The sequence below is a fragment of the Pleurodeles waltl genome, chromosome 5, assembly GCF_031143425.1.
Source record: "Pleurodeles waltl isolate 20211129_DDA chromosome 5, aPleWal1.hap1.20221129, whole genome shotgun sequence".
In the NCBI taxonomy this organism is placed as follows: domain Eukaryota; kingdom Metazoa; phylum Chordata; class Amphibia; order Caudata; family Salamandridae; genus Pleurodeles; species Pleurodeles waltl.
The window spans coordinates 963,815,617-963,843,472 of record NC_090444.1 but is presented as its reverse complement, the minus strand read 5'-3'; the positions used below and the strand labels follow the sequence as shown (position 1 = coordinate 963,843,472).

At 44.8% G+C, this 27,856-nt stretch overlaps 1 protein-coding gene across 1 annotated transcript in view; it reads right to left on the bottom strand.

Moving 5' to 3' along the window:
• The window catches only part of PYGB (glycogen phosphorylase B), a 635,794-nt gene that overhangs the window by 252,250 nt on the left and 355,688 nt on the right, over positions 1-27,856 (bottom strand). The window contains exon 9 of the mRNA XM_069235083.1: positions 5,764-5,856. Coding sequence (XP_069091184.1) covers positions 5,764-5,856 — 93 coding nt within the window. The remainder of the gene's footprint in view (positions 1-5,763; positions 5,857-27,856) is intronic.

Here is a 27,856-nt window from a genome sequence, read left to right as displayed (position 1 = left end):
ATGTTGGCGCCCCACTCAAGGGCCCATGACCAACCCCAATGTTGGATATCTGCTGCAACCCAGGGCTGGGATGGCAGGCCTCAGCAACCGTGGCCCCTCCCGGTCTCAACACACAGCTATGTTCAGCATGGGCTGGTCCAGGGTCTCACATGGTACCCAAGAGTAGTCCGTCAGACCTGAACTTTAATGAGGCATCCCAGGCCAAGGGCAATGGCGGCGGCACCTCACGTCTCCGTCTCCCTCTGGAGATTCGCCTCAGGCCCCCACTAGCGGTAGACCACCCCAACTGAGCAATCCACGGAGGGGTGGGATTCCAACCAGGTCAGGCCGATGTTCTCTGATTTCGCTCCCAGTCAACACGGGGGGCACGTCAACACTTACCCAGTCCGCCGCTGCCAGTCTGCACTTCAACCAGGCCCACATACTTCCTTTCAAAGGGGCCGCCGGTGTTGCCCAGCCGCTCCTCTGTGCCTTTGGGACGTCCCTGGGTCTCCACCTCTCAGCAGCGAGGGAAGGCCTCAGTCCAAACGCCTCGATCTCACGGTGCCTAAAAGGCAGGCCCCGCCAGCAGCGCCTCCAGTACTGCAGTTTGGCCGCACCAGTCATCTCACAGGCCCCACTCATCCTTTGCAGCCTTCCTGCCCCATCAAGAGGTGGCATGGGGAGTCGCCGACACCGTTTCGCAGTACCGCCGCAGCTGCGTCTCTTCCTACGGGCCTCTCTGTCCTCCAAGGGGGAGAGCTGCAGGGCCACGCTCACAGCTGGTCTACCTCCACTATACCCAGGGCAGCAGATTCCCACTCTTCTTACGGTTGGTCCTCTCCAGTGCCGTCCCACTCATCACCCAGCAGCACTCGCCTGGTTGCCGGCCACCTGCACATTGAAGGCCCCTTGGTGTCCCGTTCCCGCCAGGGACCGCATGTGCGGTCACAGCAGGCACACGCTCTCCGAGCCATTCATGGGTTGGGCCCGGCTCCAGTCATACTCTGGACTCTACCGCTGTCCAGAAAAGGATAATTGGGGCCCGTTGGGGGTGCTTTTAGCAAGATGGTATTCGGGCGGATGCAGAGCTAACTCGCTACGTGTCCACCATGTTGACTGGCTAGGCTCCTCCCCCATCACTTTTCTTCTTCCTTAATGAGCCTTCAAAGGAATGTATACTGGAAGGACAGTATCCCATGCAATCAGCAGATAGCTGTATCACTCTCCCCTTTCATTAATAGCCTCGATGATCCCAGTGGACATATCAACACCCTTAGAACACAGTGGCTACTTCTCCCTCAGCAGTCTAAAGGAAGACTGATGTGTGGTGGCAGGAAAACCCCTCCCTGTAAAAAAACATTTAGACCCCATAAATGGAATCATCCTCCTGCATGCATGTGGTAAGCAGTGACATGTAGCAGATAGGTGGTGCTTGTGTATGAGTGTGCTATATGATTGGCTATACATGTGCGCTGTGGTTGTTTTTTTCCATCAGGAAGCAGTTACTTCAGCACCAGATGGTGGTTCCCCTACATGTTTACTGGCATCCCTCATATCCCCTGCAGGACCTTAATGGGTCTATGCCTGAAAGGTTTAGCTAATCCAAAGTACACCTTTGCTCCCCTGGCAAACATATTCCTTAGAAAAATTGGTGCCTCTTCCAATCAAACCTTTGAGAAGGATACTCGAGAAGATTTGTCTAATCATAGTGGAACAGAGGAACAAAATCTGGAACTTGGCAGACCTATTGACTGGCTATAGTTTCCCATCATTACCCCTTGGGCAGGATTCTTCGCTGGGGACTTGAGGGTAGACACACACTCACTGGGCTTTTGGGCAAATCCACACATTTAAAGTTAAACCATCTGGAATAGAGGGGCATCGGCAGACATACTCATGTGTCAGCACCATGAGCTTGGTTACAATCCCTGTTTCCCCATGAGAGGTCCAGGGCAATGGCAGAGAGGTGGCAGTGGGGGTGGTAAATGGTGGTTGGGGCCACAACACAGAGTATGTAGCAATAGCACTTCCTGGGAATGGGGCAGCTGAGCCATAAGTAGACTGGGTGCAGCTCCTTGTCAAGTAACATCTTGTGGTTTTGTAACTATTTTCACATACGCCAAAGTGTGCATCCATTTTCTCACTCGCCGCATTTTATTTTTTCCTTTCTCAGTTTACCCATCTAGTTATAGATTGATCCATTTCTGTGCAAGAATGAGGTTCTGATGATAGTGTGGCTCTGCTTTTTTGGTGTTCTCTTCTCCCCAGTTTCCCGAAATGTTTACTGGTGTCCTAGGATTTCAGAGCATTCTTACCAGAATGGTTGTTAAGACTCATGCATTGGTGCTGGCATTATTGCCTTATATGACGTCTGTTCTCTGCATGAGCCCTGAAAGTGTTTATTTCAATTGTCCCACAGAAAGCAAGTCTGCCGCAATCTCCCTGTGCCAAAAATACCAGATACCGGATGAATGTCCTCCTCAGTGGGGGTTTTCTTTTCCCTTCACTTTTTCCCACTGAGCCTGCATTCATTCTGTGGTGTAACTAATTCTGAGGAGATGTTCTGGTGACTACTGTGATTTACATCAAATTCTGTTGGTCTTTCCCTCCAGTCCTGAAATGTATCTGGGCTTCACAAGAAGTTCTCCCTATCCACTTCGGAGAGGTGTCTGAAGAGGACCTGATCATCTCATGTTGCTGTAGTCCATCAAGGCAGGATCAAAGCCTATGTCATCAGTGATGCCCTGCTGCTGTGTAGTGATGAAAGACTGGAGATGCATTATTATGGACAGGGGAGTAGCTGTCTGACATTGTGAGCAGGAGCAAGATTAAGATGGCTTCATCTGCACTTGCAGACACAAGACGTGTTGAACGCCACAAGAGTCTTCAGCCAACAAGCAGTTACCAGACCCATGCATATGCTTTATCTGGGGCACAAGGGCATTCTTAACCCTTTGAAGACCTGCAATTGTGTTGAACCTGCAACTTTCAACATTTATGATAGATTATTGTCACATCACCTGAAGTCACCTGACACTGTCCTGATTTCATAATCTCTTGAAACATTTCACTGCAATCTATGTTTTCAGGGAAATCATAGTTTGAATGCAGCATAGGGCCCAATCATCTATCCAAGTTTCTCAGCTACTGATGGTAAGTGATGGGTACCCTGTACTTTAGCCATTAAGGGGAAACAAGCCCCTAATGTTTGGTGGACAAGTGGCTATACCTTGGGTAGTTCTCAGAAGCGTTTATGGCTTATTAACCTCTCATCTGAAACACTCAAACAAAATATATTCAATTAGTGTAGCTACTAATAGTTATGTTTAGCACCAGTAGTCCACTTATTGAGTAATGGCTCTGCAGTTCTCTCTTAAACTGTTTCCGGCACCACTCTTCACCATCCACTGGATTCTTGGTGTCCTTTAGCCATTGAGACCTATACGTTGAAACCAGTTATTGGCACCTTATAATAAGCATCTTCTATGGGCTAAGAATCCCAGTTTACATTTAACTGAGGATAGTGCAGGTTTCTGAGAATTTTGCACATTCTTCTTTACCTTGATTTAAACACACTGCACTGAGTTCTCCCTCCTTACAGAAGGACTGCCTTAAAAGCTGGACCAATGGGTAGCTGTGTCATAGCTTAGGTGGTACATCTGTAGTAAGAGAATGCAGACTCAAAGGAAACCGGCAATGCCAGACAACTTGTGTTCACCATCCAACAGGAAAATATTGTCATTTGGCCTTCTATTACTTGTATTATAGCACCTTATTACGTAAATGCAATAAAACTTGTACAAGAGTACAACAAAATGTATGTTTATTTTGCTAACCATCACTGTACCTACTTCACTTCACTAGCATACAAACAAAGACGAAGATATGGTTTCAGAGCTTGGCCAGTGAAAAATCCACATTTGCCTGCAGTCGATTGATCACCTCCACCACAGTAGCAATTATATTTCTGCACAATTTATAGTTTTCTGCCTCTGTGAGGCAGAATAGGTAAATCTGCAAGTGAATACTTGGCCAAAATGGAATGTTTCAATATTGAGTATCCAGCCAAAGGACAAACGTTTCAGCAGATTTTCTGACAATGTCCGATGCCACCAGTGGATTTTTCACCCACATGTGTGGGCACTATGGAAGTACTTCCAACAAGGTGGTACACTGTAACTAGTACTACCTAACCCCATCACACAAATATATTCTTAGGATTCTCCTGCATTAAAGGATTCTTGAGTGGATCATTTTCTGCATGTGCCACCATCTTTTTCAGGACAGAGATGATTTGACGTCAATAAATTTATGACATGGCAGAAATTCAACTCCACCTTTTTCAGTGGATTTACTGCTGGTTATTTTCTGTAATGATGGCAGGCGGAGTTTACACAGTGGATTTTCTGTTGGTTGTCACAACTCTAAGACAGCCGTTTTACTGATCATGTCAGAATTACTTTCTCTGGTGTATTTTCAGGAGATTTTCCATGTTCTCTTGTAATATTCTTATACTACCTAAAGAATATGCTCTTCAACCACACCCACTGGCTCACTGCAAATGGATTTTTAATGTAGGACTAGCTCTCCAACTCCATCTGGCTTGGTTGTTTTGACAATGTATCTATGTATGTGGCATTCCTATTCCACGACCTTAGCCAAAAGACAGTAGTGCTCTGTACAAGGTCAAAGACAAATATAAATTCAACATCAAACCGGAGAGGTCACTGGTCTGTGGATGGTTAACGCACTGTCATATAGTGTGTTTTAAGGAGGTGCTTCCTCAACCATTTTCTAAATTGGAATAGCATTGAAGCGGTCCTGAAGGATATTGGCATGCTGTTATGGACCCTGGGTGCACTGTTGGAAAAGCCATCTAGCCTTGTTTTTTCTTTTTCAATACTTCTTGGTTACAGTCTTATGGTGTCCTGGCTGCGGGTGAGATGAGGACCACCAGAGACGGCAAGCAAAAGGTCAGACTAATGCAGAGCTGACAGAGCCCAAAGTACCAATTTCCTCTCAAGCAGAAGTGATGAGCAAGAAAGTGATACACAGTAGTTAACACAAATATATTGTGAAAACAGGTCATTGAAGACCTTGCTTGAAATGAATAAAGACACATAGAAAACCCCAAAAAGATTCAGAGAAATGAAATTTACGTTTCATCAACAGGCAACAGAAATGATGAAGAGACTTTTTTCCCAAAATCTAGTTAAAAAAATAGAACTCAAGGTTCCTGACCCTCCCCAATAGCCAGACAGAGGCAGAGGCCCATCTATGGATGAAGAGGTGCAAGTGGGATGGTGTTAATGTCTACAGTAGGGTTTCTTTCTAATCAGTTCTTTAGGAAGGCTTGATAAAAAATAAACGTAAAAAAGGTTCTGGGTTTTCCCTCGCCCACTAATAAACCTAGAGGATCTCCAGGGCAGATGATAAAATCTAGGTCATTGTTTAACACACAATTTCTAATTGTGTATTGTTCATGATACGTGAATGCTCCCCTTTTGAAAATGTAAAAATACACCATGATTAAATTTACCTTATTAAACATTCGGTCTATATAATATTCTATGAAAAATTACCAGCTATTCGACTCTTACAGACCGCGTTCACTTGAAGCTTCAGTTGCACAACCCAACTAACAGGAAATTTTGAGATAAAGTAAAAACCTTGTACTCAAAGATATCGAACAAAGAAACAGGAAAAATATTGAAGGCAGTAAAAGAGTAGGCACATTAACAAAATTCCAGGTTTTGTTTAGTCTACACCAATATTTCTCACCTTATCCCACTGCACTTTTTCTACATCCACCAGGATCCTCATCAGTTCGGGAATGGCTAGCGCTGGATGCGTATCATTCAGCTGGATTGCCACCTGTAAGAAAGACAGTCAATTAGTGAAATGGACCGCCACAGAGTTATCCACCAATATTACTGTAGTACCTCAAGCCCACTCACCCTCTGGAAAGACACTGATAAGCTAACTGGTGGCTTGTGCAGCCAATGTGGTACCCACAAATACTGACTTGCAAGTTCAACATTAGTTTCAGAAGAACATCAGGACCCAAGAATAGGCAGGTCAATAAGAAAGAGTCCACGGGCATGAGTGACTATTTGCTTTTGATGCCCCAGTCAAAATGTAACTGAAGAAACAAACGGAGTGGACAAAAAAAGGAAAAAGTTGTTTTATGCAAATGTGCATCATTGATCTTATAACCTCCTCGTCCCTCTCAATTATTTCCATTATACAGTGAGGCCCCTGTGCCTCGTAGACACGCCCCCCTACCAATAGAAACAAGCATTTGCAATGCAATGGGTCTTGTGCATGCTCGAGTAAAAGCTATCAGCGTTGTACACTCCTAACCGGACTTTTCTTGCCATATAAACTGAAAATGAAAAGTAAAACAGTTTCACATAAGCGAGCCGATGGATGCCATGAGCGCAAAGCAGACAAACAAAAGGAAACAGAAGTTTGCTCGCAGTGAAACATATCAGAAAAAGTGAAATTATCCATGTAACCAGCAAAAGTGCAAATATCCATGTAACAGGGTTGATGTCATGTAAAGCGCTCAACTACTGCCCAGCAAGATTGCGCTGCCTACGAAATAAAGAGAAAAAGTAGTCCAGAAGCCATACGGAAAACATGGAGCCTCGCATGTTTTCAGTAGTTGGCTGGTGCGTTCAAGGAGGGCTAAACACCGGAAAGACATGATGTATGCATGCCTTTAACTAATGAAATCAAGCAAATTTTAAAAGGCAAGCCCATGAACCAACCAAACTGATGGGCGTGGGTAAAATCCCACAGAGAGATTACAACAGAGACAGAGTGCTTTGCGCGCTTAACCCTAAAAAGCTCCCACCCCCTCCACACCTCCTCTTCTTGTCTGTCTGTAGGCACTGAAGGGTGAGTGCGGCGCGCCTGCTGCAACAAGCCAGAACTCAATAGGGCTCTGAATATGTTAGGACTCTGGTTAAAGTCTTTCATCTTGCAAGAGATCGTTGGTCTGATTTATGAAAAAAATATTATATCTGCACCCAAAGCTATTCCTTCGCAGGGTGCAGTTTCACATCTTTTGAGAAGTATGCCTGGAAAATTGTGCACATCACAGGTGTCCAGGTGTATGTACTTCAGGAAAAAGTCTGTGAATTCCTTTTTTTGTTTCTGCAAAGGCATTTCTGTTGGCATAATTGGGTATGTTGTACGATATGCAAGCTGAAATGCCTTTGCGCACTAGCACATTTTTATTTTCTATTTTTTTTATCTTCACAGAGAAAATATTTTATCCCTTTGGGAAACCCATTCCTTGTGCCATTCACTGTGACAAAAGTTCAAAGAGGGGCTCTTGTAAATAACCACAAACTTGCAGGACGCTTGCTGCTGTTGCCGTCGTTAGGGGGCGGGACTCCAAGGCCCCTTTAAATTTCATTGCGCGCCCACACCGTGGGACGCGCGCGGGATACGCCCTGGTCTGCGCCCGTCAGAGGCCGACTGAGGCTGGGCTGGGCCACCCCTCTGGGCCCTAAGGTATGATATTGGGCCCTTTTGTTATGTGTTGTCAAAGCGATACCTGAGTGCTGGTTACTTTACTTATCTAAGTCGTTCTTTGTTGGTGCTAGGCTCCTTAAGCACCAGAGGCTCAACAACTTGTCCACTCTTCTACACAAGAGAAGTACCTTGGGCAATTTCTACGACTTCTGGTGCTGTGACTTGCATATTGCTGGTAACCTGCAACGGGAAAACGCAAAGCTGTGGATGTCCCACCGCGACAGAATGGCATCAAAAAAGCATACCAAAAACCAAGCGAGTCCTGCTAACAGCAAAGGTTTCAACCCCCTCGATCAAATTGACATGTTATTTAAGGAGGTTGATGAACTTCTGAAAAGTAATCCCCATCCACCCACAAAAAAGTGTGCTACCTTGGGGACAGGGAAAATACCAGAAATCTTCATCAGGAAGAAGAGGTCACATCCAATACACTCTTCAGATCCGACCTCTCTAATTGAGGAATTTCCTTCCCCTAGGGGTGAAACTGCCCACATGGCATTAGCTATTCCTCCCAGTTCTGTGGATGTTTTACTTAGTCACTCGGGTTTCCCCTCTATGGGTACTTCAGCTATCCCCCCCCCCCCACTAAGACCTGAGATTGTAGTAATTCCTAATATCCCATGTTCTAATCGATTTGGGCTACTGGAGGAAGAGGGAGATTTGCCTACCAATTTAACACACATTCTGCACGGAGACGCTACTGAGGATAGTAGTCACCAATACAAAGCGTCCGCTTCTGATGGCGCGCAATCCTCGCATGAAAATGGCAATTTAGCCCTTGTTTTACGAAAGGTGGACGAAGTAAAGTCTCTGGTTGTATCTCTATTAGGGCTGATGAGAGAGACCTTAGTGCCTAAAAATGGTTGCAGCTGCCAGATAACAAAAACGAAGGTGGGGCTGGGAACGGGTGGGGGTAAAACAGTACCTAAGCCAGGAACAAATCCAGTTATTTCTCTCCCTAGGCTGGCGACAAACCCCCTCCCATTAGATCCAATTCCGCCCCATGCAGAGAGCAATCAAATCGAACCTCCAAGGTCACGCCAGAAGTTCACTGGAGCTAATAATTACAGGGGGGCCTGGGGGGGTGCTCACACTGCAATATGGCCTAGCCCTGTGGAAAAGGTACTTGAGAGGGCTGGCACATCCAGTGGGTTTGGTGGAGCAGATGGCCCCCATGGGACCCCCATTGGCTCTGGCAGTTCCACGACGGGTATGCCACAGTTGGCAAGACAGGCACAACACCAGGGTCAAATAAGTAGAGCCAATGTTATTTTTCTGACTAATGTTCCCAAACTGCTATCTAGCTCCTTCGAAGACCATGAATCCCTGACCAACAAGGTTATCCACTGGTTCCGCTTTAGATGTGATTGTCTTTCGGTTATTCGTTCCGATATCCATAAGGTAGGAAGATACAGTCAACCAGGGGTAAAGCATGATTACATTTCTGTCTGCTTTATTAAAAAGACCACAGTGGACCACCTCATGGAATATATAACCCGAACACGCGATCTGAGGGTCACGAAAAGGGTTGGCATTAACCTCTCTCTAAACCCACCCTGTACCCATACAGGAAGGATTACTAGTGAGCTAGCCCCAGCCCTGGAATGTGAATACCCTGTGGACCACAAGTCTTCCTGTTCTTGGAACGCAATTGATTGACTAAATGGCAATCGGGATGTGCGGTCAGATGTTATCACTGGGGATACTCGTATTTGTATGGAAGAGGGACTTAGCCCCAATAACGATAATGATTTAGCCAATTCCGAGTTTTTAATTTTAACATGGAATGTAGCTGGTCTCCGTAAGAAGCTGGGGGACTTGGAGTGGGCTAACTTTATTAATAATTTTCAGATTTGCTTGCTTCAAGAGACCTGGGCTGATGAGCAAATTTTTATTGATGGATTTTATTCATATAATATTCCTTCCCAGCCATCGGAAAAGGGTCAAGGCCGTCTTAAAGGGGGCCTATTAATGCTTATCAACAAGGACTTGCAATGTGATCATTGTTGGTTAAAAATAGATTCGTTGGATCTAATGGGAGTTCAATTTACCCTGCATCGGGAATACAAAATTATTGTTATTAATATATATGCAAGATCGGCTCCTAGAGGGCTTGAGTCTCAAACTCTGCTACAGTTGACAGAATTTCTTGACTCCCTAAATCCCCCATTCTATTTAATATTAGCCGGAGATTTTAACTGTGCTTTTGAACCCTCCGATATGATCACTGGCTTAACAGACGAGGAAGACGAGATTGGGGGAATCCCACAGTTAACGAACAACTACGTGTGCACTCGCTCTTGTGTAGCCCTCCAGTTAGCTATGTTATGCTTAAAATATGGTCTCAGGTCTTGCAATGGACGTACACCCTCAGATCTCAATTTGGCACCTACTTATACACGAGATACGTCCACAAGTGTAATAGATTATTTTTTACTTGATATTAGGCTATGGCCTTTATTAAAGGACATGAAAGTGGAACCTCAATGCGAAAGTGATCATAACCCCTTGTTATTATCTATGGATGGGGATGTTTTTAGAAGAACCTCGAACTTACAACGTACATAGGTCCCCTCTCCATTGCTGAATAATAATTACACTAAGGTCTCATGGCCAAAGGTTTTGTCCACTTCTCATTCGGTGGCTGGGATTTATAAATTGTTTGTAGATGAGTTGGCAATTTATGGGGAACACGAAACTGATAACATCCCTATCCTAGACATCCATCAAGGAATGTTTAACGGATTGCAGATGTTTTTTACAAAAAGACTAGAGCCAAAGGGGGTGATTCCCTTCACCAGGGCGATAGAGGATGGTATAATGAGGACTGCAGTAGGGCCAAATCTGAATTAAACAGTGCCATTAAGTCAGGCTACCTTGTAGAGATTCAATCTGCTAGGCGATCATATAAGAAGGCTCAAATACTGGCAAAAAAGCTATGGGAAGATTCGATCTGGCAGGGTTTGGTTCTTGCCTCGGAAAACAATAACAATGTGATGTTCTGGGATCTACTGTCCAGAGGGCAAGGAGGGGGCAGGAGACGCATAAGGAATCATATTCAACCTGAGATGTGGGTAGATCATTTTACCCATCTCTATGCTGCCCCTAATAACCCATTAGTTGGATATTCCCCAGCACATGACCTAACTACCCCTCGGTTGGCAATCGGGGTGACTGCTCTGAGCCACTCGTCTTCTCCTTAGAGGAAACTAAAATCGCGATTAATTCACTAAAATCAGGAAAAGCGCTGGGGCCCGATAAAATACCAGGTGACCTATATAAATCTGAAATAACTATTTGATCCTGGTATATTAATTTGATTTCAAATAGAATCGCTGCTTGTGGCTCAATTCCAAGCACTTGGAAGGGTGCTGAGATAATCCCTATTTTCAAAAAGGGTACTGCAAATTCTCCAGCAAATTATAGACCTATTAGTTTGATTGATAACATGCAGAATTTTTTTGCCAAACAACTGCTAGAGAGGTTAACAAGCTGGGTCCAAGAACTTCAGGCCCTTTCCATGCTGCAAGCGGGCTTCCATTCCAAAACTACCACGGTAGATCAGGTTTTTAGATTGACCCTCCTGTATTGGAAATATGTGGTCTTCGCAAAACAACCTCTTTTTGTTGTCTTCGTAGACCTCAGATCTGCCTTTGATTTGTTTTGTAGAGAAAAGCTTTGGGAAGCACTACTCCAGATGGGCGTCCCCACGAATCTGGTTTTTCTGTTACAACGTCTACATGATGACACATATGCACAAGTGAGGTGGGGTGACCAAGGAGAATTGACTGATAAGATCCCTATACGGAGGGGAGTTTGCCAGGGTTGCGCCTTGGCTCCCACACTATTTACGTTATTTATCAATAAAGTGGTACAAATTTTGTGACACCCCCACTCTAAACAAGCAGAAGATTCCAATACTGTTGTTTGCTGACGATTCTCTTCTTATCTCCTAGACTCCTATGGGCCTCCAAACCCTTGTGGATAGATTCAAGTCTTTCTGTGATGGCCATGGCTTGGAATTGAACATTAACAAAACAAAATTGATGGTGTTTTCCTCTGGCAGTAGCCGAAGATGCACCATCAATTTGGATGGGGCCCTATTAAGCAGAGTAAAGACCATAGACTACTTAGGCGTGAGGCTTGCAAATAACTTGCATTAGGAGGAGCAAATCGGCAAAAGTGTGGGGCTCCTTCAGCATGGAGTGGCTGCTATCCTGCGCTTCTATAAGAATTCTGTTTCCAAGGCTGTTTCCCCAGCTATTAAAATCTATCTGGCAAAGGCGCAGGGTGCAGCCACCTCTGGTGCTGAACTATGGGGACACTCTGAGAGCAAAAGATTAGCAGTAGGAGAAAACAACTTTGCCAGGGCCCTACTTGCGTGCCCCCAGAGTACTCCTCTGATCCCTGTGTTTTTGGACCTGGGCCTTAATCGTATATCCAATTTGATAGCCCTAAGACCCTTGTTATATTGGGTAAGGATTTGGACTGTTCAGGAACTTATTGTATACAGAGATTCAGTACTGGATATTCTTAGGAGGCCAGGAGCAGCTGCCATACCCTGGGTTATGCATGTATCTAATTGGTTCTCTGTTCTGGGTTTAAGAAGGTTTTGGGAAGAGCCACACAACTTGGAGAGAGCTGACAAGACTCTTCTAAAGACAGTATATTGGTCCCATATAAAGAGTGATCTGGTCCGTTGCACATCCTATGGTAGATTGACCAATCTGTTTATCGATTTCAAGTGGTACCCCCAGTTTGAACAATATCTTGACCTGATTCCTGACCTGCTGGGGAAGGGTCTTTATGCACGCTTCCGTTTTGGAAGCCTCCCGTTGTTATCTCTAACTAAGAATTGGGGTGGGTCTTCATCTACAGATCTCTGCCCAGCTTGTCTTGTTTTCACAGAAACTATTACACATTTTATGTTCTTTTGCCCTGCCTATACAACTCCCATAGCAAAATGGATCCGTGCAACTTGCCGAAATCTGGGTATGAGACAATATTTTACAGCTATTATGATCTTAAAGAGTGATACTTCCATAAATGCTATCCATGCTGTCAACAAGTTCCGACAGCCTGGCGTATACGACATCACTCATTGAAATAAATTTTGCATTCCATGTTGATACTTTTTAGAATTTAGAAGGCATGAAGAAAAGAGTTGTATTTTTACTGTTACGTTTTAAACCATGTATATATACATTATGATATTAAGTCAATTTTATCTTTTTGCTTGCTCTTATACCTTGTTATTATTGTATTTCTTCATGCTTTGATGGCCTCAATGACCGAATAAAGCTTTTTATTATTATTATTAACATTTGTGAAATCTCAAAATAGGTTACTAAAATATTTTATAGTATGTAATAAAAATGCACCATTTTTTACCACAAACTCACTTGGTTGCTCCCAAATTTACTACTGTCCAGCCCGGGAAAGCCACAGGCCACTCTTTAGGTGTGATTTACTCTCAATTTAATCCACTGATTGGTATACTAAAATTACACTATTGTGGGTACAATTGTGCATGAGTAAAAGCGTTTTATGAGTACAAGGTCAGTTTTTGTGAATAATTTGCTCTTGTAAATCAAGTCATAGGCAGGAGTAAACAAAACTTGGCATGTGGATCGCCCTTAATTATTCCATGTGTTTTATTATACCAGAACATTGATCTCTCAGGAATTCTAAATATGCCCAGGCGATTCTCTTAAAGGGGTACTGCAATGCCTAGCTACGATTATGCTATGTATCTTATTCTTATGGGGTCTCTTACGGCAGTGATATATTTATTATTGTAGTTCTTTCTTAATTGGAAGGCCCTATTGTATATGTGCGCCTGTGTGACGTCCCACTTCCTTCTGAAAATCAGCAGGGTGGGTTTGTGTCCACAAATGCACACATCCTGTAGCCACTCAAAGATGAAGGAAGTATATCAGACTATGATAGGCTTTAGTCTTTTTTCTGTCCAAGGTGAAAAAATATCTCCCTTCCCTTTGTGTGCCCATACACAAACAAACAAATGTGGAAAACAGACATATTCACATATGTGGGCAAATCAAAAGATGCATTATAGGATGCCCTCACACTTCCACATTAATCAGGAGACAACATCTTCTTGAATTTCCAGATCAACCAGAATATTTACCCATCATTTTCTCTAAACTAGGGGTGGCAGAAATATTTCGTTCCACCAGTGGAACTTGAGGAATTTTGCTGACTCTGCTTTACACTTATAATGTGGAGTTCCGGCAAAATTACGCCAATCACCTTCACGGCTCCAAAATGGTTAGATGGCAAGTGCAAGCAAGATTTGCCATCCCCAGCACAATTTTAGTCCACTAGGAGGACATTCAGTGAGATTTCCCAATGCGGGCGGCTGCGATCATTCGTGGTCTGAAGGCTGCCGCTCCAGTAGAAAATCTACTCGAGCTACAGCAAAATCAACTTGAGTAGTTGCGCCCTTGGCATGCCGCATGGTGATGTTTACGTTTATTTTACAGTGCTGAATGAGCTCCTGGCCCTAAATCACAGCCTGAGAAGCATGACATGCTTATTTTTGCCCACTGGCGGAACTCCACTTTAATTGGTATGTCTTACTTCTGCTATCTGCATGCGCTTTAGCCAGGATGTCCTTACAATCGTTAGGAATATCTAAGTGGCTGAACTCATTGAATTCAGGAGCCATGCAAATAAGTTGAGAGACCTGGGATCCGGGTGTCTCACCTGGCCTTGATTGATAGTTAGCAACTCCGGAATCGGTGTTATCCTGATGGGTGGACCCGACGACAGCAACAGTTGCTCTGTGTACCAAGGTTGACGTGGCCAGGCTGGAGCAATTAGGTGTATTTGACAGGGCTCCAATTTGATTTTGCTGATCACTCGTGGGAGTAGAGGAATCGGAGGAAAAGCGTAAGCATAAATCCCTGACCATGCTATTGAAAAAGCATTTCCCCACGATCCTAGTTGGTGATGCCAGCTTGCATAAAATCGCCATTTTGTTTCCTGGGACATCGCAAACAGGTCCAGATTTGGCTTTCCCCATCTGAGGAATATTCCATCCAGCGTCTCCTGGTTCAATTCCCATTTGTGAGGAGATGTGCTTAGCCTGCTCAGTGAATCTGCAGTGGTGTTGTGCACTCCTGGGAGATGCTCCGCTTTTATGTGCACCGAGTGTTGAATGCACCAGGTCCAAATGGTTTGTGATTCTTTGGATAGCAGATGCGACCGAGCCCTCACCTTGCTTGTTGATGTAGTGTATGGTGGTCATATTGTCCATTTGGACAAGCACTGAAAAGCCTTGAATTCTTGGAAGGAAGGCCTGCAAAGCCAGATACACTGTTCTGAGGTAGAGGAGACTGATGTGAAGAGTGGTGTGAGAAGGGGGCCATGTGCCACTCACTTGAAGGTCCTGCAGACATGACCCCATCCTTCCATTGATGCGTCTGTTGTTATAGGTAGCGGAGGGACCTGGGTTAAGAAGCATAGTCCTCTGGAAATGTTCTTGGGTGCTATCCACCAATTGAGGGAAGCTGACATACATGGGGTTACATGTATTGTGTCCTCGAAGGAGCTTTGTGTGTGCTTCCATTGCTTGTCGAGCTCCTCCTGGAGTGGACGCATATGAAGGCGACAGTGGGGAATAAGATTTATGCAAGATGACATCATCCCCAGTAATGACTTGTACCGTCGAATTGAAAGAGACTTTCTTTGCTGAATTGCACCTGCTAAGCTTGACAAGCTTGAGTTGTCTGTCCACTGCTGGATAAGCCTTGGTTTGGACTGTATCCAGTATGAGTGAGGCCCAAGTGACTGAAAAGGCATAAGGTCGCCTTGAGAGAATGGCGTACTGACTGGATGTCGGAAGCTTTCACTAACCAGTCTTCCAGGTATGGAAAAATGTTATGCCGCTTGCGCCGTAGATATGCTGCCACAGGGACTAGGCACTTTGTAAAAATGTGGGTGCGGACTTGAGCCCGAAAGGTAGCACCTTGAACTTAAAGTGCTGGCCGGCTACGATAAATCTTAGGAACTTCCTGTGTTTTGGGTGAATGGATATGTGGAAGCAGACGTCTTGCAGGTCTAAGGAAACCATGTAGTCTGCTCTATTGAGAAGCTGTAAGATGTCTTTCTATGTTACCATGCGGAAGGACTGTTTTTTGTTTTTTCAGATACTTGTTCAGCTCCCTTAGATCCAGGATGGCTCTCAATAGACAAGAAATTTTTCTGATTAGGAAGCGAGAATAGAAACCCTTTTCCTTTTGTGAATGGGGCACCAATTCTTTTGCTCCTTTGGATAACATTACCTCCATTTCTAGGTTGAGAAGATGGAGATGTGTTTGACGTACTTGGGAGGGAGGTGTCCAAGGGGGCATCCATGTAAATTCTAGAAGGCGACCAAAATGTATTATGTCTAGGACTCACTTGTCGGTCGTTTTCTGACACCAACGATGAAGGTGTTGCTTCGGTGAGGAGGGAGAGGCAGCCAGCCATTGGAGCTTGTCATTGCCTGCGGGAGGGATCTTTGACTTGCCTCCCTGACTTTACTCCGTGAGGGGGACTGCTGTATGTCGCTGCCTGCGGTTGTCTTTGGTGATATTGGTGTCTGGAGGGTTGGAAGTTATAAGAATAAGATGGGTACCTGTATTGCTGGTAACCTCCACGAAAGGAAGACTGTGCTCTACCTCTGGCACCCTGAAAGGGTGTTTTCTTATATTGCAGGGAGCCTAATGATCTGGCAGTATCTGTGTCTGTCTTGATTGTCTGGAGGGCATCATTGACATGCTTGCCGAAAAGGGCTTCCCCATCGTAAGGAAGGTCTAGAATCTTCGTTTTGGACCTCAGGTCGAAAGTTGGTGGCCTTAAGTCAACCTTGGCACCTTGACACCAGCCAGAAGCCTAAAACCCATATTGGCAATATCTAACGCACAATCTATTATTTCTGAGGAAGAGCACTGTCCCTCCAGAAGAATTTTCCTAGCTTCAGCCTTACTAGATTCTGGAAGGTCATCTAATGAATGAGTGATGTCTGACCATAGCTGCCTATCGTACCTTCCAAGGAGCACTCAAGGAGTTTGCTGACAGCACCACAATGGCAGCCATCAAGGAGAATCTTTTCCTGATGCTATCAAGGCGCCTACCTTCCTTATCCGGAGGCACCGTCAGAGGTGCAGAAGGGTTCCTCAAACGTCGTTGTGCTGCTTGGGAAATTACTGAATCCGGCTCTGAATGCCCTGACAGGCAGGCAGGAGCATCATAGGTTGCCTTGTACTTTTTATCCAGCTTAGGCAAGACCGCTGGTACCGTAGCAGGGCTACGCATTATTTTCACACCCTGATTCCACACATGGTCTATTATTGGGATAGCTCTGATAATCTTCCTATGAGGCTCTTTAAAGTCATACAAGAAACAATCTTGTTGTGTTATTGGCATTTGCAATTCAAATTGTGCAGCAGCTTTCTCCAATAAATTATGGAAAGTACCAATATCCTCTGGAGGGGACTCAACAGAAGCTGGCTCTGGGGAGGCAGGCTTTGGCAATACATATTCGTCCTATTTATCCTGCGCTGAAAGTACTTCCCCGTCTTCAACTTCATCATCTGACAAAGCATGGGCTTGCGGATCTTGTGGAGAAACCTGTGGAGTGGTAGGATGAACCTGCAGGTGTAGTGGGGTACTTGGTGTTGTAACCACTGGCTTGGGAACGACTGCAGGCTGCGGATGGAAGCGTTCTTTATAACCTGCGAGCATGGCCTGCGGGTCAGAAACCAGACCGGCGGGCAAACATACCATTCCCTGCTGCTGTTGAGGTACTGGATTGCAGTAGTGCTGGTCATAATATGATTCATTGTCAGAATATTCCTGGCATTTCACATGCAATTGTGATGGGCTCATTGCCACTCCATATTCTATGTCATCATCTGAATCATCATCACCATCCAACAAACGTGATGGTAAAAGTCTTGACACCTTACATGGTGATGTTATGGATGGCGTTAGATGAGATTGATATCCTTTTGAGCGGGGAATGCTCCAACGACTAGTAAAGAGTTAATGAAGATGGTCTTTGCATTTTTATATTCTCTTGACCGTCGACGATAGAAGATCCCCTGTCGTTGACGGTGGCGTAGACGAGAAAGTAGCCGTCGGAAGCGTCGTCGACGGGAGCATCGACGAGGAAAATGGCGTCAACAAGGACGTCGAAGATGGGACCGTCGACGTGAGATCCGTAGACGAGACTGTCGACGGGAGGGTCATCGACGAGTAGAGCCCTGGCGACGAGATGGGTCGCCCGGTCGACGAGGATACTGAGGCCGCCGCCGTTGACATTGAAATAGTGACTATAGTAGATGTCACTGATGATACAGTCGTCGACGAGAACACCATTGACGATGTTGCCACAGACGGCACGGATCCTGGCTTCTTGAATTTATGTTTAATTTACAGAGGCGGTGTAGATGGCTCAGAAATAAGCTTCTTCAAGGATATTTTTAGGGACTCTGAACCTTTTTGGATGCCAGTTTGCTTTTTCTCTGCAGGCCTGTGGATTTTTGAAGAGCCCTCAGAAGACTTTTTTGGAACCTTTTTATGAGGTTCCTGAATATCTGAGCCCTCATTTTATCTTTTAGCAGGCGTTTTTCAAACAGATATAGAAGAAGAAGGACTGTCCTCATCAGAGGCTGAATGACCAGCTTTACCTTTTTGAAGCCACAAAAGAATACAACCCTCTCTGTCCTTTAAAGTCTTTGTAGAAAATGTTCTACATATCTTGCAGTCCTTGGTCTTATGACTTGGGTATAAGCAGTAAATGCAATCATCATGTGGATCATCCACATATAATCTCTTCTTCAGACAGAACGCACAGGATCTAAAAAAAAACTTTTTTGGTGTTTCTGACATGGCAGCCAGTTTGACGCACCAGAAGAAGAGAAGAAAACTCCTAAATTCGAGGGAATAAGGTTCTGAGAGAACAATTTTGAGCAGAGCTCAAAGGAGACTTCTCAGCACGACGTGCAGTGGAAAATCTGAGGGAAGGTAGCTCCTCACAGGAGGTTCTAAAGGGTGGTGCAGTGTGATTGGTAGAATTTTGAGTTTGGGTCTATTTTACAAAATGACTGTGATATGTTGCTAAGCTAAAGGCCTAGTGCATGTATTGTAGGTATACATTTAAGCATATCTTATACATTGCACCTGGGACTCCCTTCTCGATGATGTGGAAGTATTCAAGCATGTGAATCTATGAAAGTTCCAATACTGGAGTAATTCCACTGATTCAAATTCCGCAATTTTGCCCACCCCTACTCTAAAAGCGATATTTCTAGAAAAAAACTGACATTTTATACCTTGGGCACTAATGAACTCTATTTATATGAGACAAATTATGACACAATATTTGTAAGGCTGTTAGCCAATGCACAGTCTCCTGACATTTCACATCTTATTTCATACCTAAGGACTCTGTTTTGGAAAGCACATGTCCACTGGACCAGAGGCAAGCAGCTTCTGCAGTTTTCTGTAGTCTTGCCCTCTTGCATTTCGTATGTGTTCTAGCCAGACAATCGACTCAAAGAAGATCAGAGGGAAAATATGTTGTTGCACATTCAGCCCTAGTCTGCTGCAGGAGAGAAGCAAAGTGGGATGATGCTAACTTGAGAGGTATGGTTCTTGCTGCAAAGCTGTACACACATTGTAAATTATTAAGAAGTAATTTTTTGATCAATGGTTACCCTTTGCCTCACTAAACTTACTGCATATATCACCACCTTTGTGTATTTTGCCAGGTCTTGCTGAGAATAGTCACCAACTGGTAGCGTCAAGTAGTGTAAGGTGAAGCATCTTTTACCTTTTGATTTGTGGTTATCCTACCTAGCTATCTCGTTGGGCACCCACAAATGCCCAACGGAAGAAAGGACAAGGAAAAGACACTGGTGAAACTGGTGTAACCCAGGAAGCGCAACCCAGAGAATCAATTGACAGAGGTTGCTGTGAACCGTGGCGCTTCTGAGTCCCGGAGAGTTAGAGCTTCATAACATGGAGCTGAAGTACCTCACCCTAGACTCTAGCAATCACATTACAAAAGAAAATAGACAATATGTTTGTCTTTGTGACATGTCGCAGGCACCTTAGATGCAAACTATGAGAGTGCAGCAGAGACAGGGAAATGGATGTGGAAGATGGCCAATGAGCTCTCCACAGCCATGAAAGAAAGGCAAGACACCTTAAAAATATGAGCTGACAATATGTGATGTGGAGTACAGAGGAAGGCAAAATAACTTTCTGTTTTGGACTTCCCTGAACCAATGGAAAATAGCGACATGGAAGCATTTCTTGAGTCAATAATTTGTGTACTGAACCAAAAACAGTTAAAGGTATTTAAATTGACAGTGGGCACCCTGGCTCTAGGACTTGATGCAAAGCCTTTCTCACAACTTCAGTTGATCTGTCACTGTGAGAAATCATGTTTTTTTTTGTAGTGTTCCCACCTCTTTTCGCCTAATTTGTACGAATTATCAGGTGTCTGCTGCTGTGTGATGCAAAGCTCTTTAGGGCTGCACAAGCGCCAACTTTTGAAGCAAAAACCCCTTTGTGTGCAAAAGTTGATTGTGATTGCTGTTTCTGCCCCTTTGTGTCGTACAGCACCACTTGGGCTCAGAAATGCTATGATCTTGCATCAGGGTTGTGTCACTTCTGTGGTGCATCTCCTGCGCAAAGCCCTTTTGGCATTTACTAAGCTATGCGAAGCCACTTTTGTGGCTTTGCTTAGTTTAGTGAATACAAAGTAATGCAATACAGCACACATGGCTGCCTTGTGTTACGGTTAGTTGGGTAGGCGTTACAAGGGTGGAGCATCAGCTTTCCCATTCATTCACCAATTTATTTTGACACAAGGCCCAATTTCAAGGACTTGTAAAACTGAGTTTGAACCAAAGTGGCGCACTACCCGACAAAGACGTAACAAGGATAAATATTTTTATTTCCAATTGTTACTTTCTTTTTCCATGTATGCTGCATTCTGCAGCATATATATAAATAGGAATATGCATCAAAAGATTGTTTTTGTGACGGAAGGGATCCTGCCTGTAATGCAGTCACCCTTTGGAGCTAGGCAGCACACAATGCGCCTGCGAAGAGAGAGAGCAAAAATGCCCCATGTCATTGTAAATATAGAACATTTCTTCTGAAATCTTAGTAAATGTGACCTTCAGTGCCTCACAAGTGCCCATACGCATAGGAAATCTTGGCCTTGGTGAATGATTCCTTCACATATGTGCATTGTGCATGCAGTGGGATTGTGACCATACATGAAAAAACGGAACAAGCTGAATGGTGTGGTTACTCAAAGCAATTGTCCTAGATCCCCTGAGGGTCAGACACATATTTATCAGTTGATGTATCTGCATTCTGTGGCATGAAACAGCTGTAGAGGGATATGCGGGCGAAGAATACAAATAAAAATCAAATTCTGCAAGCTTCAAATCTTTAACAGACCCTCAAATGAGAATAAAGTTCAGATTTGTCTTGCATGTTGGAAATAGGGAGGATGGACTTAGGCAAGTGGAAGAGGAGGGGTCAAAACTGCATAGGACTGTAACACGTGAACAGCTACATTTTGTAGCTTAGTATATATTTTTGCATTCCACTAGGAGGAAGCATAAAAAAAAATAAAAGGAAATTGCACACATTTGCCCTCATTACAACCGTGGCGGATGGTGTTGAGTTGGCGGTAGCACCGCCAACAGGCTGGCGGTAATTACTGCCAAATTATGACATTGGCGGTTTGGCACATGCGAAACTGCCAATGTACCACACCGTCCGCCACAGCGGTAACGACCGCCAGGCTGGAGACAAGGGGCTCCAGCCCGGTGGCTGTCACTAGTCCACCTGCGGTATAATGACCCGCATACCGCCATGGTCTTCGAGGTTTTTGAACTGCCACGAAAACCATGGCGGTAGGCACTATCAGTGCCAGGGAATAACTTCCCTGGCACTGATAGGGGTCTCCCCCATCCCCCTGCCCTGTCGGACGATCACCTTACCTGCCTCAGTGGTCATCTGGGAGGGAACGGGTTCCATGGGGGCTGCTCTGCCGCCAGCACCCCGTCACCAGAACACTGCCACGCCGAATACTGAAGCGTAATTCGGTGGGCGGTGTTCTGATGATGTGACGGTGATGGAGGAGCAACCTCCACTCCACTGCCGATCGCCAGTATGGCTGCTGGCGGCTCTCCCATCAAAAAATGGGGGCGAGTCGCCACCAGTCATAATATGGTTGGCGGAAGACCGCCAACACTGGCGGTCTTCGGTCCAACGGGACCTCGGCGGTCTTCAGTGAAGACCGCCGAGGTCATAATAAGGGCCATAGTCTCCTCACATTTCATTACAATAAATGGAACAGGGGGTGATAAGAAAATCACATATGCTGACCAGGAGGAAACTCTGTAGAATACTGGGCTGGCAGAAACGTGAACTGAAGTGACCAGGTAGAGCTGGTCGGTCTTGGCAAAATAAATAGCAGAAAATGGTTGCATGTTTTTCACATCTAGGACTTGTCCACGCTTCAAGCGAGGTCTAACCCCTCTTAGTTTCAGCGAGGCTTGACTTCCATTCAGCATTTTTACCACCCTGGTCCAAGCTTTGGGGTGGTACCATCTGCTGTGGAAACACCCAAGCCCTCCTTCCAGATGGTTTCCCAAGGCAGGAAGACATATTTTCCTGGAAGTTGTCAGGAATCTGCCACTGCATTTTCGCTCAGATCCAACAAGCGTCCTTCTTTCGTACAACCAGACAGAGCATGAATTCCAGTGCTTAATTTGTAAATAAGAACGTGCCGGTACCCAAAGCTTACCTGTGAAACACGCGGCTGCTGCAATTAAACGTGCAAAAACAAAACATCGAGGCACTGTAACCCTAAAGCCTTCTCGGGCCTCTTTAATCCATTCACAGCCACTCCCTGACCCTTCAACTCACTCTTGGAGCCTTCTGCTCTCTCCCTTTTTGACCCTTTTTCGTTTTTCTCTTCCTCCGCCTTTCCCATATGTGTCTTTTGCTTGCAGTAAATGCCTGATGCAGAAAACTAAGTGCCGGCCCTCAAAAATAATTACTGGTGCCCTGCACCGGAAACCACCAGTGCAAATTAAGCACTGCTGTAGTCTTCAAGAAACACTTCAGCTTTAGGTAACCGTCACAAAGGAAGGAAGGCTCCTCACCACACCCTCCTACTAGAAGTCATATTCTTGTTCCTTGTTGTACCCCATTATAACTGGCACAGTTGTATCGCTTTCATTTGTAAACCTATCTTCACGATATTTACTCCTAGTAACCCATTGTATTAAAGGTCTCTAAATCCCACTTGTAAATCACGTTTCTTTGCATGTTCTCCAAATTCTGTACAATACTTCTACTCTAAATCCACTCTCTTATACCACCCTTACCATACAGGGCTCACTGCCTTTCTAGCAGGCCTGCAATCTTTAAGTTCCCTTGCATAGTGATACACAGTTACCAATGAGCATCTGGAATAGCCCAGGAAACAAGAGGCTGTGAAGAGACAGCACTACATGAAGATGCAATTACTGGTGTCAATAGAAATCTCAGAATTAAACTAAATTAAGATAGTATTTTAGTTGTCAAAGTCAAGAAATAAAACCAGGTAACAAGATAAATTAAAGATGAATCCATAATGCCATAATGGTGCTGGCAAAACCGGGAATGGAATTCACAAAGAGAGACATGTAACAGTGATCTTCCAAAAAGCCACAAACAGGAATTATAACCTGAAATTTAAAGTAGCCCCCACTAAAAACCAAAGTCCTCTTATTTACAACCTTCGGTGTCTGCAGGGGCCTAAAATTCTGGCTTTCAGAAGTCCTCGGCTGGCCACATTATTATGCAGATGCCAGAGAAGATATAAACCGTCTGGCATTGGTTAGGCAACATTTATATTGTATAACTAAACTGAAAGGCAGAAAGACAAGTGCATAGAAAGAAATATGGTGGTCAATGCTTAATTTGTGCCGGTGGTTGTAGGTGGTAGGCACCACCACTCGTTTTCGGGATCAGGACTTATTTTACATCCTTAGACTTTGACCTAAAGCAAGAGAAAGCAAAGGCAGAAAAGGAGAGAGAAAGAGAAAGATAGGCAAACAAACAACCTGAGAAAGAAGGGATGAAAAAGACTTTGCAAAAGTGAGCTAAAGAGACAGAAAGTGTAGGGTAGTGGAAGAAATCGGCATGGGGTGGAATGAAGACTAGTTTGCCCTGGTACTTGAAAATGCCGGCACTCAGCGGCACCAGCGATGGACTCCTAGGAAAAAACTCTGGGTCCTGCACTTAGTGCTTTACAAATTAAGAACTGATTCATTATTATTAGTGTAGGTTTCGAGAGGGAAAACAAGCAGAGTATATAGGCCAACGTTTTAGCAGCCATGAATAACGTCAGCAGACTGATTCAACCTATAGTCATTTCCATGGAGTTGTTACCAAGTGGCTGCAAGTCTTCAGGGACACACTTTTTCCACTCCTTAGCTTGCAAAACCTGTTACCATCTGTGAGTTCTATCACTGCTCATGTCAACCGAATGAAGTGAAAAATGATGGTTAGGAAAAAGAAAGCCCATGATTACAACCAGGTATCCCTAATGGCATGGAGTCATCTGGTAACCTTCCCGTGGAGAAAGTAGTTCAGACGTGATACACAGGCTACTAGATGCACACTATGAAACAGTTTGAGTCCTGGTAAAATATTAAAGAAATGCCTGCTCCAGTGCAAAAGTGAAAGAAGGAATGGTTTCTTACCTGTAACTCCAGTTCTCTCGTAGGGGTATTTCCATGATAGTCATAAGCACTGAATAGTTCTGCGCGCCTGCGGGGACCCCGGAGCACTGATGTGAAGTATATTCTTAAGTGCAAATACCAGCCCTTTGAAAAAAGGTCTGTCAAAAAACACTTAAGAATAACAATGTGCAGCCTATGTGAACAGCTACACAGGCCAAATTGTTAAAAAGAAAAACAGTTGTAGTGTAAATTTACGTTTAAACATCTATTTATTCTAGAAATGTAATAACGAATACATTCTCATATTCTATTTACACCTCTATGAGAATAAAAAAATGCAGAGCAGTGTAGCCCATAGGCTGCCATTATACAGAATGTAAATAGAGCTCTGCCTTTAAGAAAGTAAAGTCTTCCTGTTTCCCATCATGCACAGCAAAAGGCAGTTGCCTCAGTTCTTTTTGAAGGCTTGTAACCTGACATGAAGGAACAAAAACATTTGTTGGAGTACCAACATCGATAATATTCATGGCAACCTGTTCTATGTCAACTCCACCGGGGAGGAGGGAGGGTTGCTTATGACTATCATGGAAATACCCCTACGGGAGAACTGGAGTTACAGGTAAGAAACCATTCCTTCTCTCGTAGGGGATTTCCATGTATAGTCATAAGCACTGAATAGAGTAGCAAGCCCATCCCCATAACCGCGGTGGAGTAGACAGAAGAATACTGACAAAAACATGAATCATGCAAATAAATTCTTAAGCAAGGCCTGTCCAACCTGCGCATCTGCCCTAGCGTCTGAATCAAGGCAGTAATGCTGAGGAAAGGTATGGACCGACTTCCAAGTGGCAGCCTTGCATATTTCTGCCAAAGGGACATTTCTCATCAAGGCTGCAGTAGTAGAGCTGCCTTCCCTCTAGTAGAGTGGGCTTTTGGCCTACCACCAAGGGATTTGTTCGCCAACTGATAACATAACATTATACATGAAACAATCCACCTGGATAAAGATTGCTTAGACGTGCACAGCCCTGTTCTAACTGGGCCATAGTTAACAAAGAGCTGTTGTGATTTACGTAAGCATTTTGTCCTGTCCAAGTAAAATTTCAAAACCCTCTTTACATCCAGAGAGTGCAGAGTTCTCTCAGCAGGAGTAGTTGGATTTTGAAAGAAAGTTGGTAATGAAATGGTTTGGTTCACATGAAAGTCGGAGACGACTTTTGGTAAAAATTTTGGATGAGTCCTCATTACCACTTTCGCAGAATGAAAAACCGTGTAGGGTTCTTGAGCGCAAAGGGCCTGTATTTCGATTACCCTACGCGCTGAAGTGATTGCCACCAGAAAAGCAGCTTTTCATGTGAGATGTTGAAGTGATGCCTTATGTATTGGCTCGAATGGAGGCAGCATCAGACGCGATAGGACAACATTCAGTTCCCATGGAGGAGAAGGCTTTCTAACGGGAGGAAAAACCTTTTTTAAACCTTCCAAGAAGTCCTTAATAATTGGAATCCGAAAAAAGGAAGTTTGTGAGGGGCTCTTTCTGTATGCCGTTACAGCCGCCAAGTGTACCTTTATTGATGACAGTTGTAAGCCCGATTTTGCCAAACTTAGCAAGTATGGCAGGATAGATTCCTCTCCACAAGATACTGGGTCTATGTTGTTGTCTAAACACCACACACAGAATCTCTTCCACTTGCTTGCATAAGCCGATCGTGTGGAAGGGCGCTTTGCTTCTTTCAGGATTTCCATACAGTCCTGAGGTAGGTTCAAGTGTCCATATTGCACTAGCTCAGGAGCCATGCTGCCAAACTCAACGATGAGCGGTTGGGATGTGATATCTGCCCTCTGAACTTCGTGAGCAGGTCCGGACGATAAGGCAGTCTGATGTGTGGTTTGTGCGATCGGTGAAGAAGGTCTGGAAACCACCATTGGCGTGGCCATTCCGGAGCAATTAGTATCATTTTGGATTGAGCATTGGATAACTTCTGGAGGACCGCCGGAATCAGGGGAAGCGGTGGAAAGGCGTAAAGAAATGCTCCTGACCAGCTTATCCACAGGGTATTCCCCAGTGTCCCTGGATGGTAATATCTGGAGGCGAAGTATTGGCATTTTTTGTTTTCTGGGGTTGCGAATAGGTCTATAGAGGGGGTACCCCATAGTGCGAAAATGGAACGAACGACGTCGTCCTGTAGAACCCATTCGTGGTTCTCGTCCATTACGCGACTGAGGGCATCCGCTTGAACATTTTGGATGCCAGGCAGGTGAGTTGCCACTAGCGACAGGTTCCTGGCTAGAAGCCAATGCCAGATTGTCTGAGCATCTCTGGATAAAATCCTGGACCTGGTGCCTCCTTGTTTGTTCACGTAGTACATAGTGGCCACGTTGTCCGTCTGGAGAAGGAGAGTTTCCGCTCTCAGAGAGGGAAGGAAGGCTTTGAGCGCGAGGTGAACTGCGCGAAGTTCCAGCAGGTTGATATGATAGAGACTCTCTCTCCGTGACCACTTGCCTTGGACTCGAAGATGTTCCATGTGCGCTCCCCATCCGAGCAGTGACGCATCTGTTACGATGGTTTGAGCTGGAGGCTGTTGTTGGAACGGAATTCCCACCAAGAGATTGCTGGGTAAACACCACCACTTGAGGGACTGTAGGGCGAGGGGAGAAAGGAGGACTTTGCTCTCCCAATCGTCCATCAGTTGACACCACTGATCCTCCAGGTTTTCCTGTAATGGTCTCATATGGAGGCGAGCATTGGGAACGAGATGGATACAAGACGCCATCGAGCCCAGTAGAGAAGCTATTACTCTTGCAGTGGTCTGTGGAGTTTCCTGCAGTAGTTTGCACTTTTGGAGAATCGATAATCATCGTTCCTCCGAAGGAAACACCTTTCCTAGATTGGTATCTATAATGGCCCCTAAGTAATGCAACCTCTGAACAGGTGTTGCTGTGGATTTCAGGAGATTGACTTGAAGACCGAGCTTCTGCAACAGCTGTAGAATCCATTTGAAATGTTGTTGCGCCTCTAGATAACTGGAGGCCTCTATGAGCCAATCGTCTAGATAGGGGTAGACAAATATTCAATGTTTCCTCAAGTGGGCGGCTACCACCGCCATGCATTTGGAAAAAGTTCTCGGTGCTGATTTGAGGCCGAAGGGCAGAACCGCAAATTGGTAATGACGTTTTCCGACGGTGAACCTTAGGAATTTTCGATGTTTCTTGGTCACCGGAATATGAAAGTAAGCGTCGCAAAGGTCTATTGCACAGAGCCAGTCGCCCTGACGAAGATGTGGGTACATTTGGTGCAAGGATAGCATCCTGAATTTCTTTTTGCGAATCCACTTGTTTGCTGTCCTTAGATCTAAAATGGGACGAAACTCTTGCTTGTCTTTTTTCGGCACAAGGAAATACCTCGAATAAATCCCCTTCTCTTGCTGGCTGATCGGGACGGGTTCTATGGCTCTTTTTTGTAATAGAATGGTGACTTCTAACTGAAGAGCTTCGAGGTGGTGGCTGGCTGTTTTGGGTGGAACAGATGGTGGAGGACTGGTGAATCTGAGAGCGTA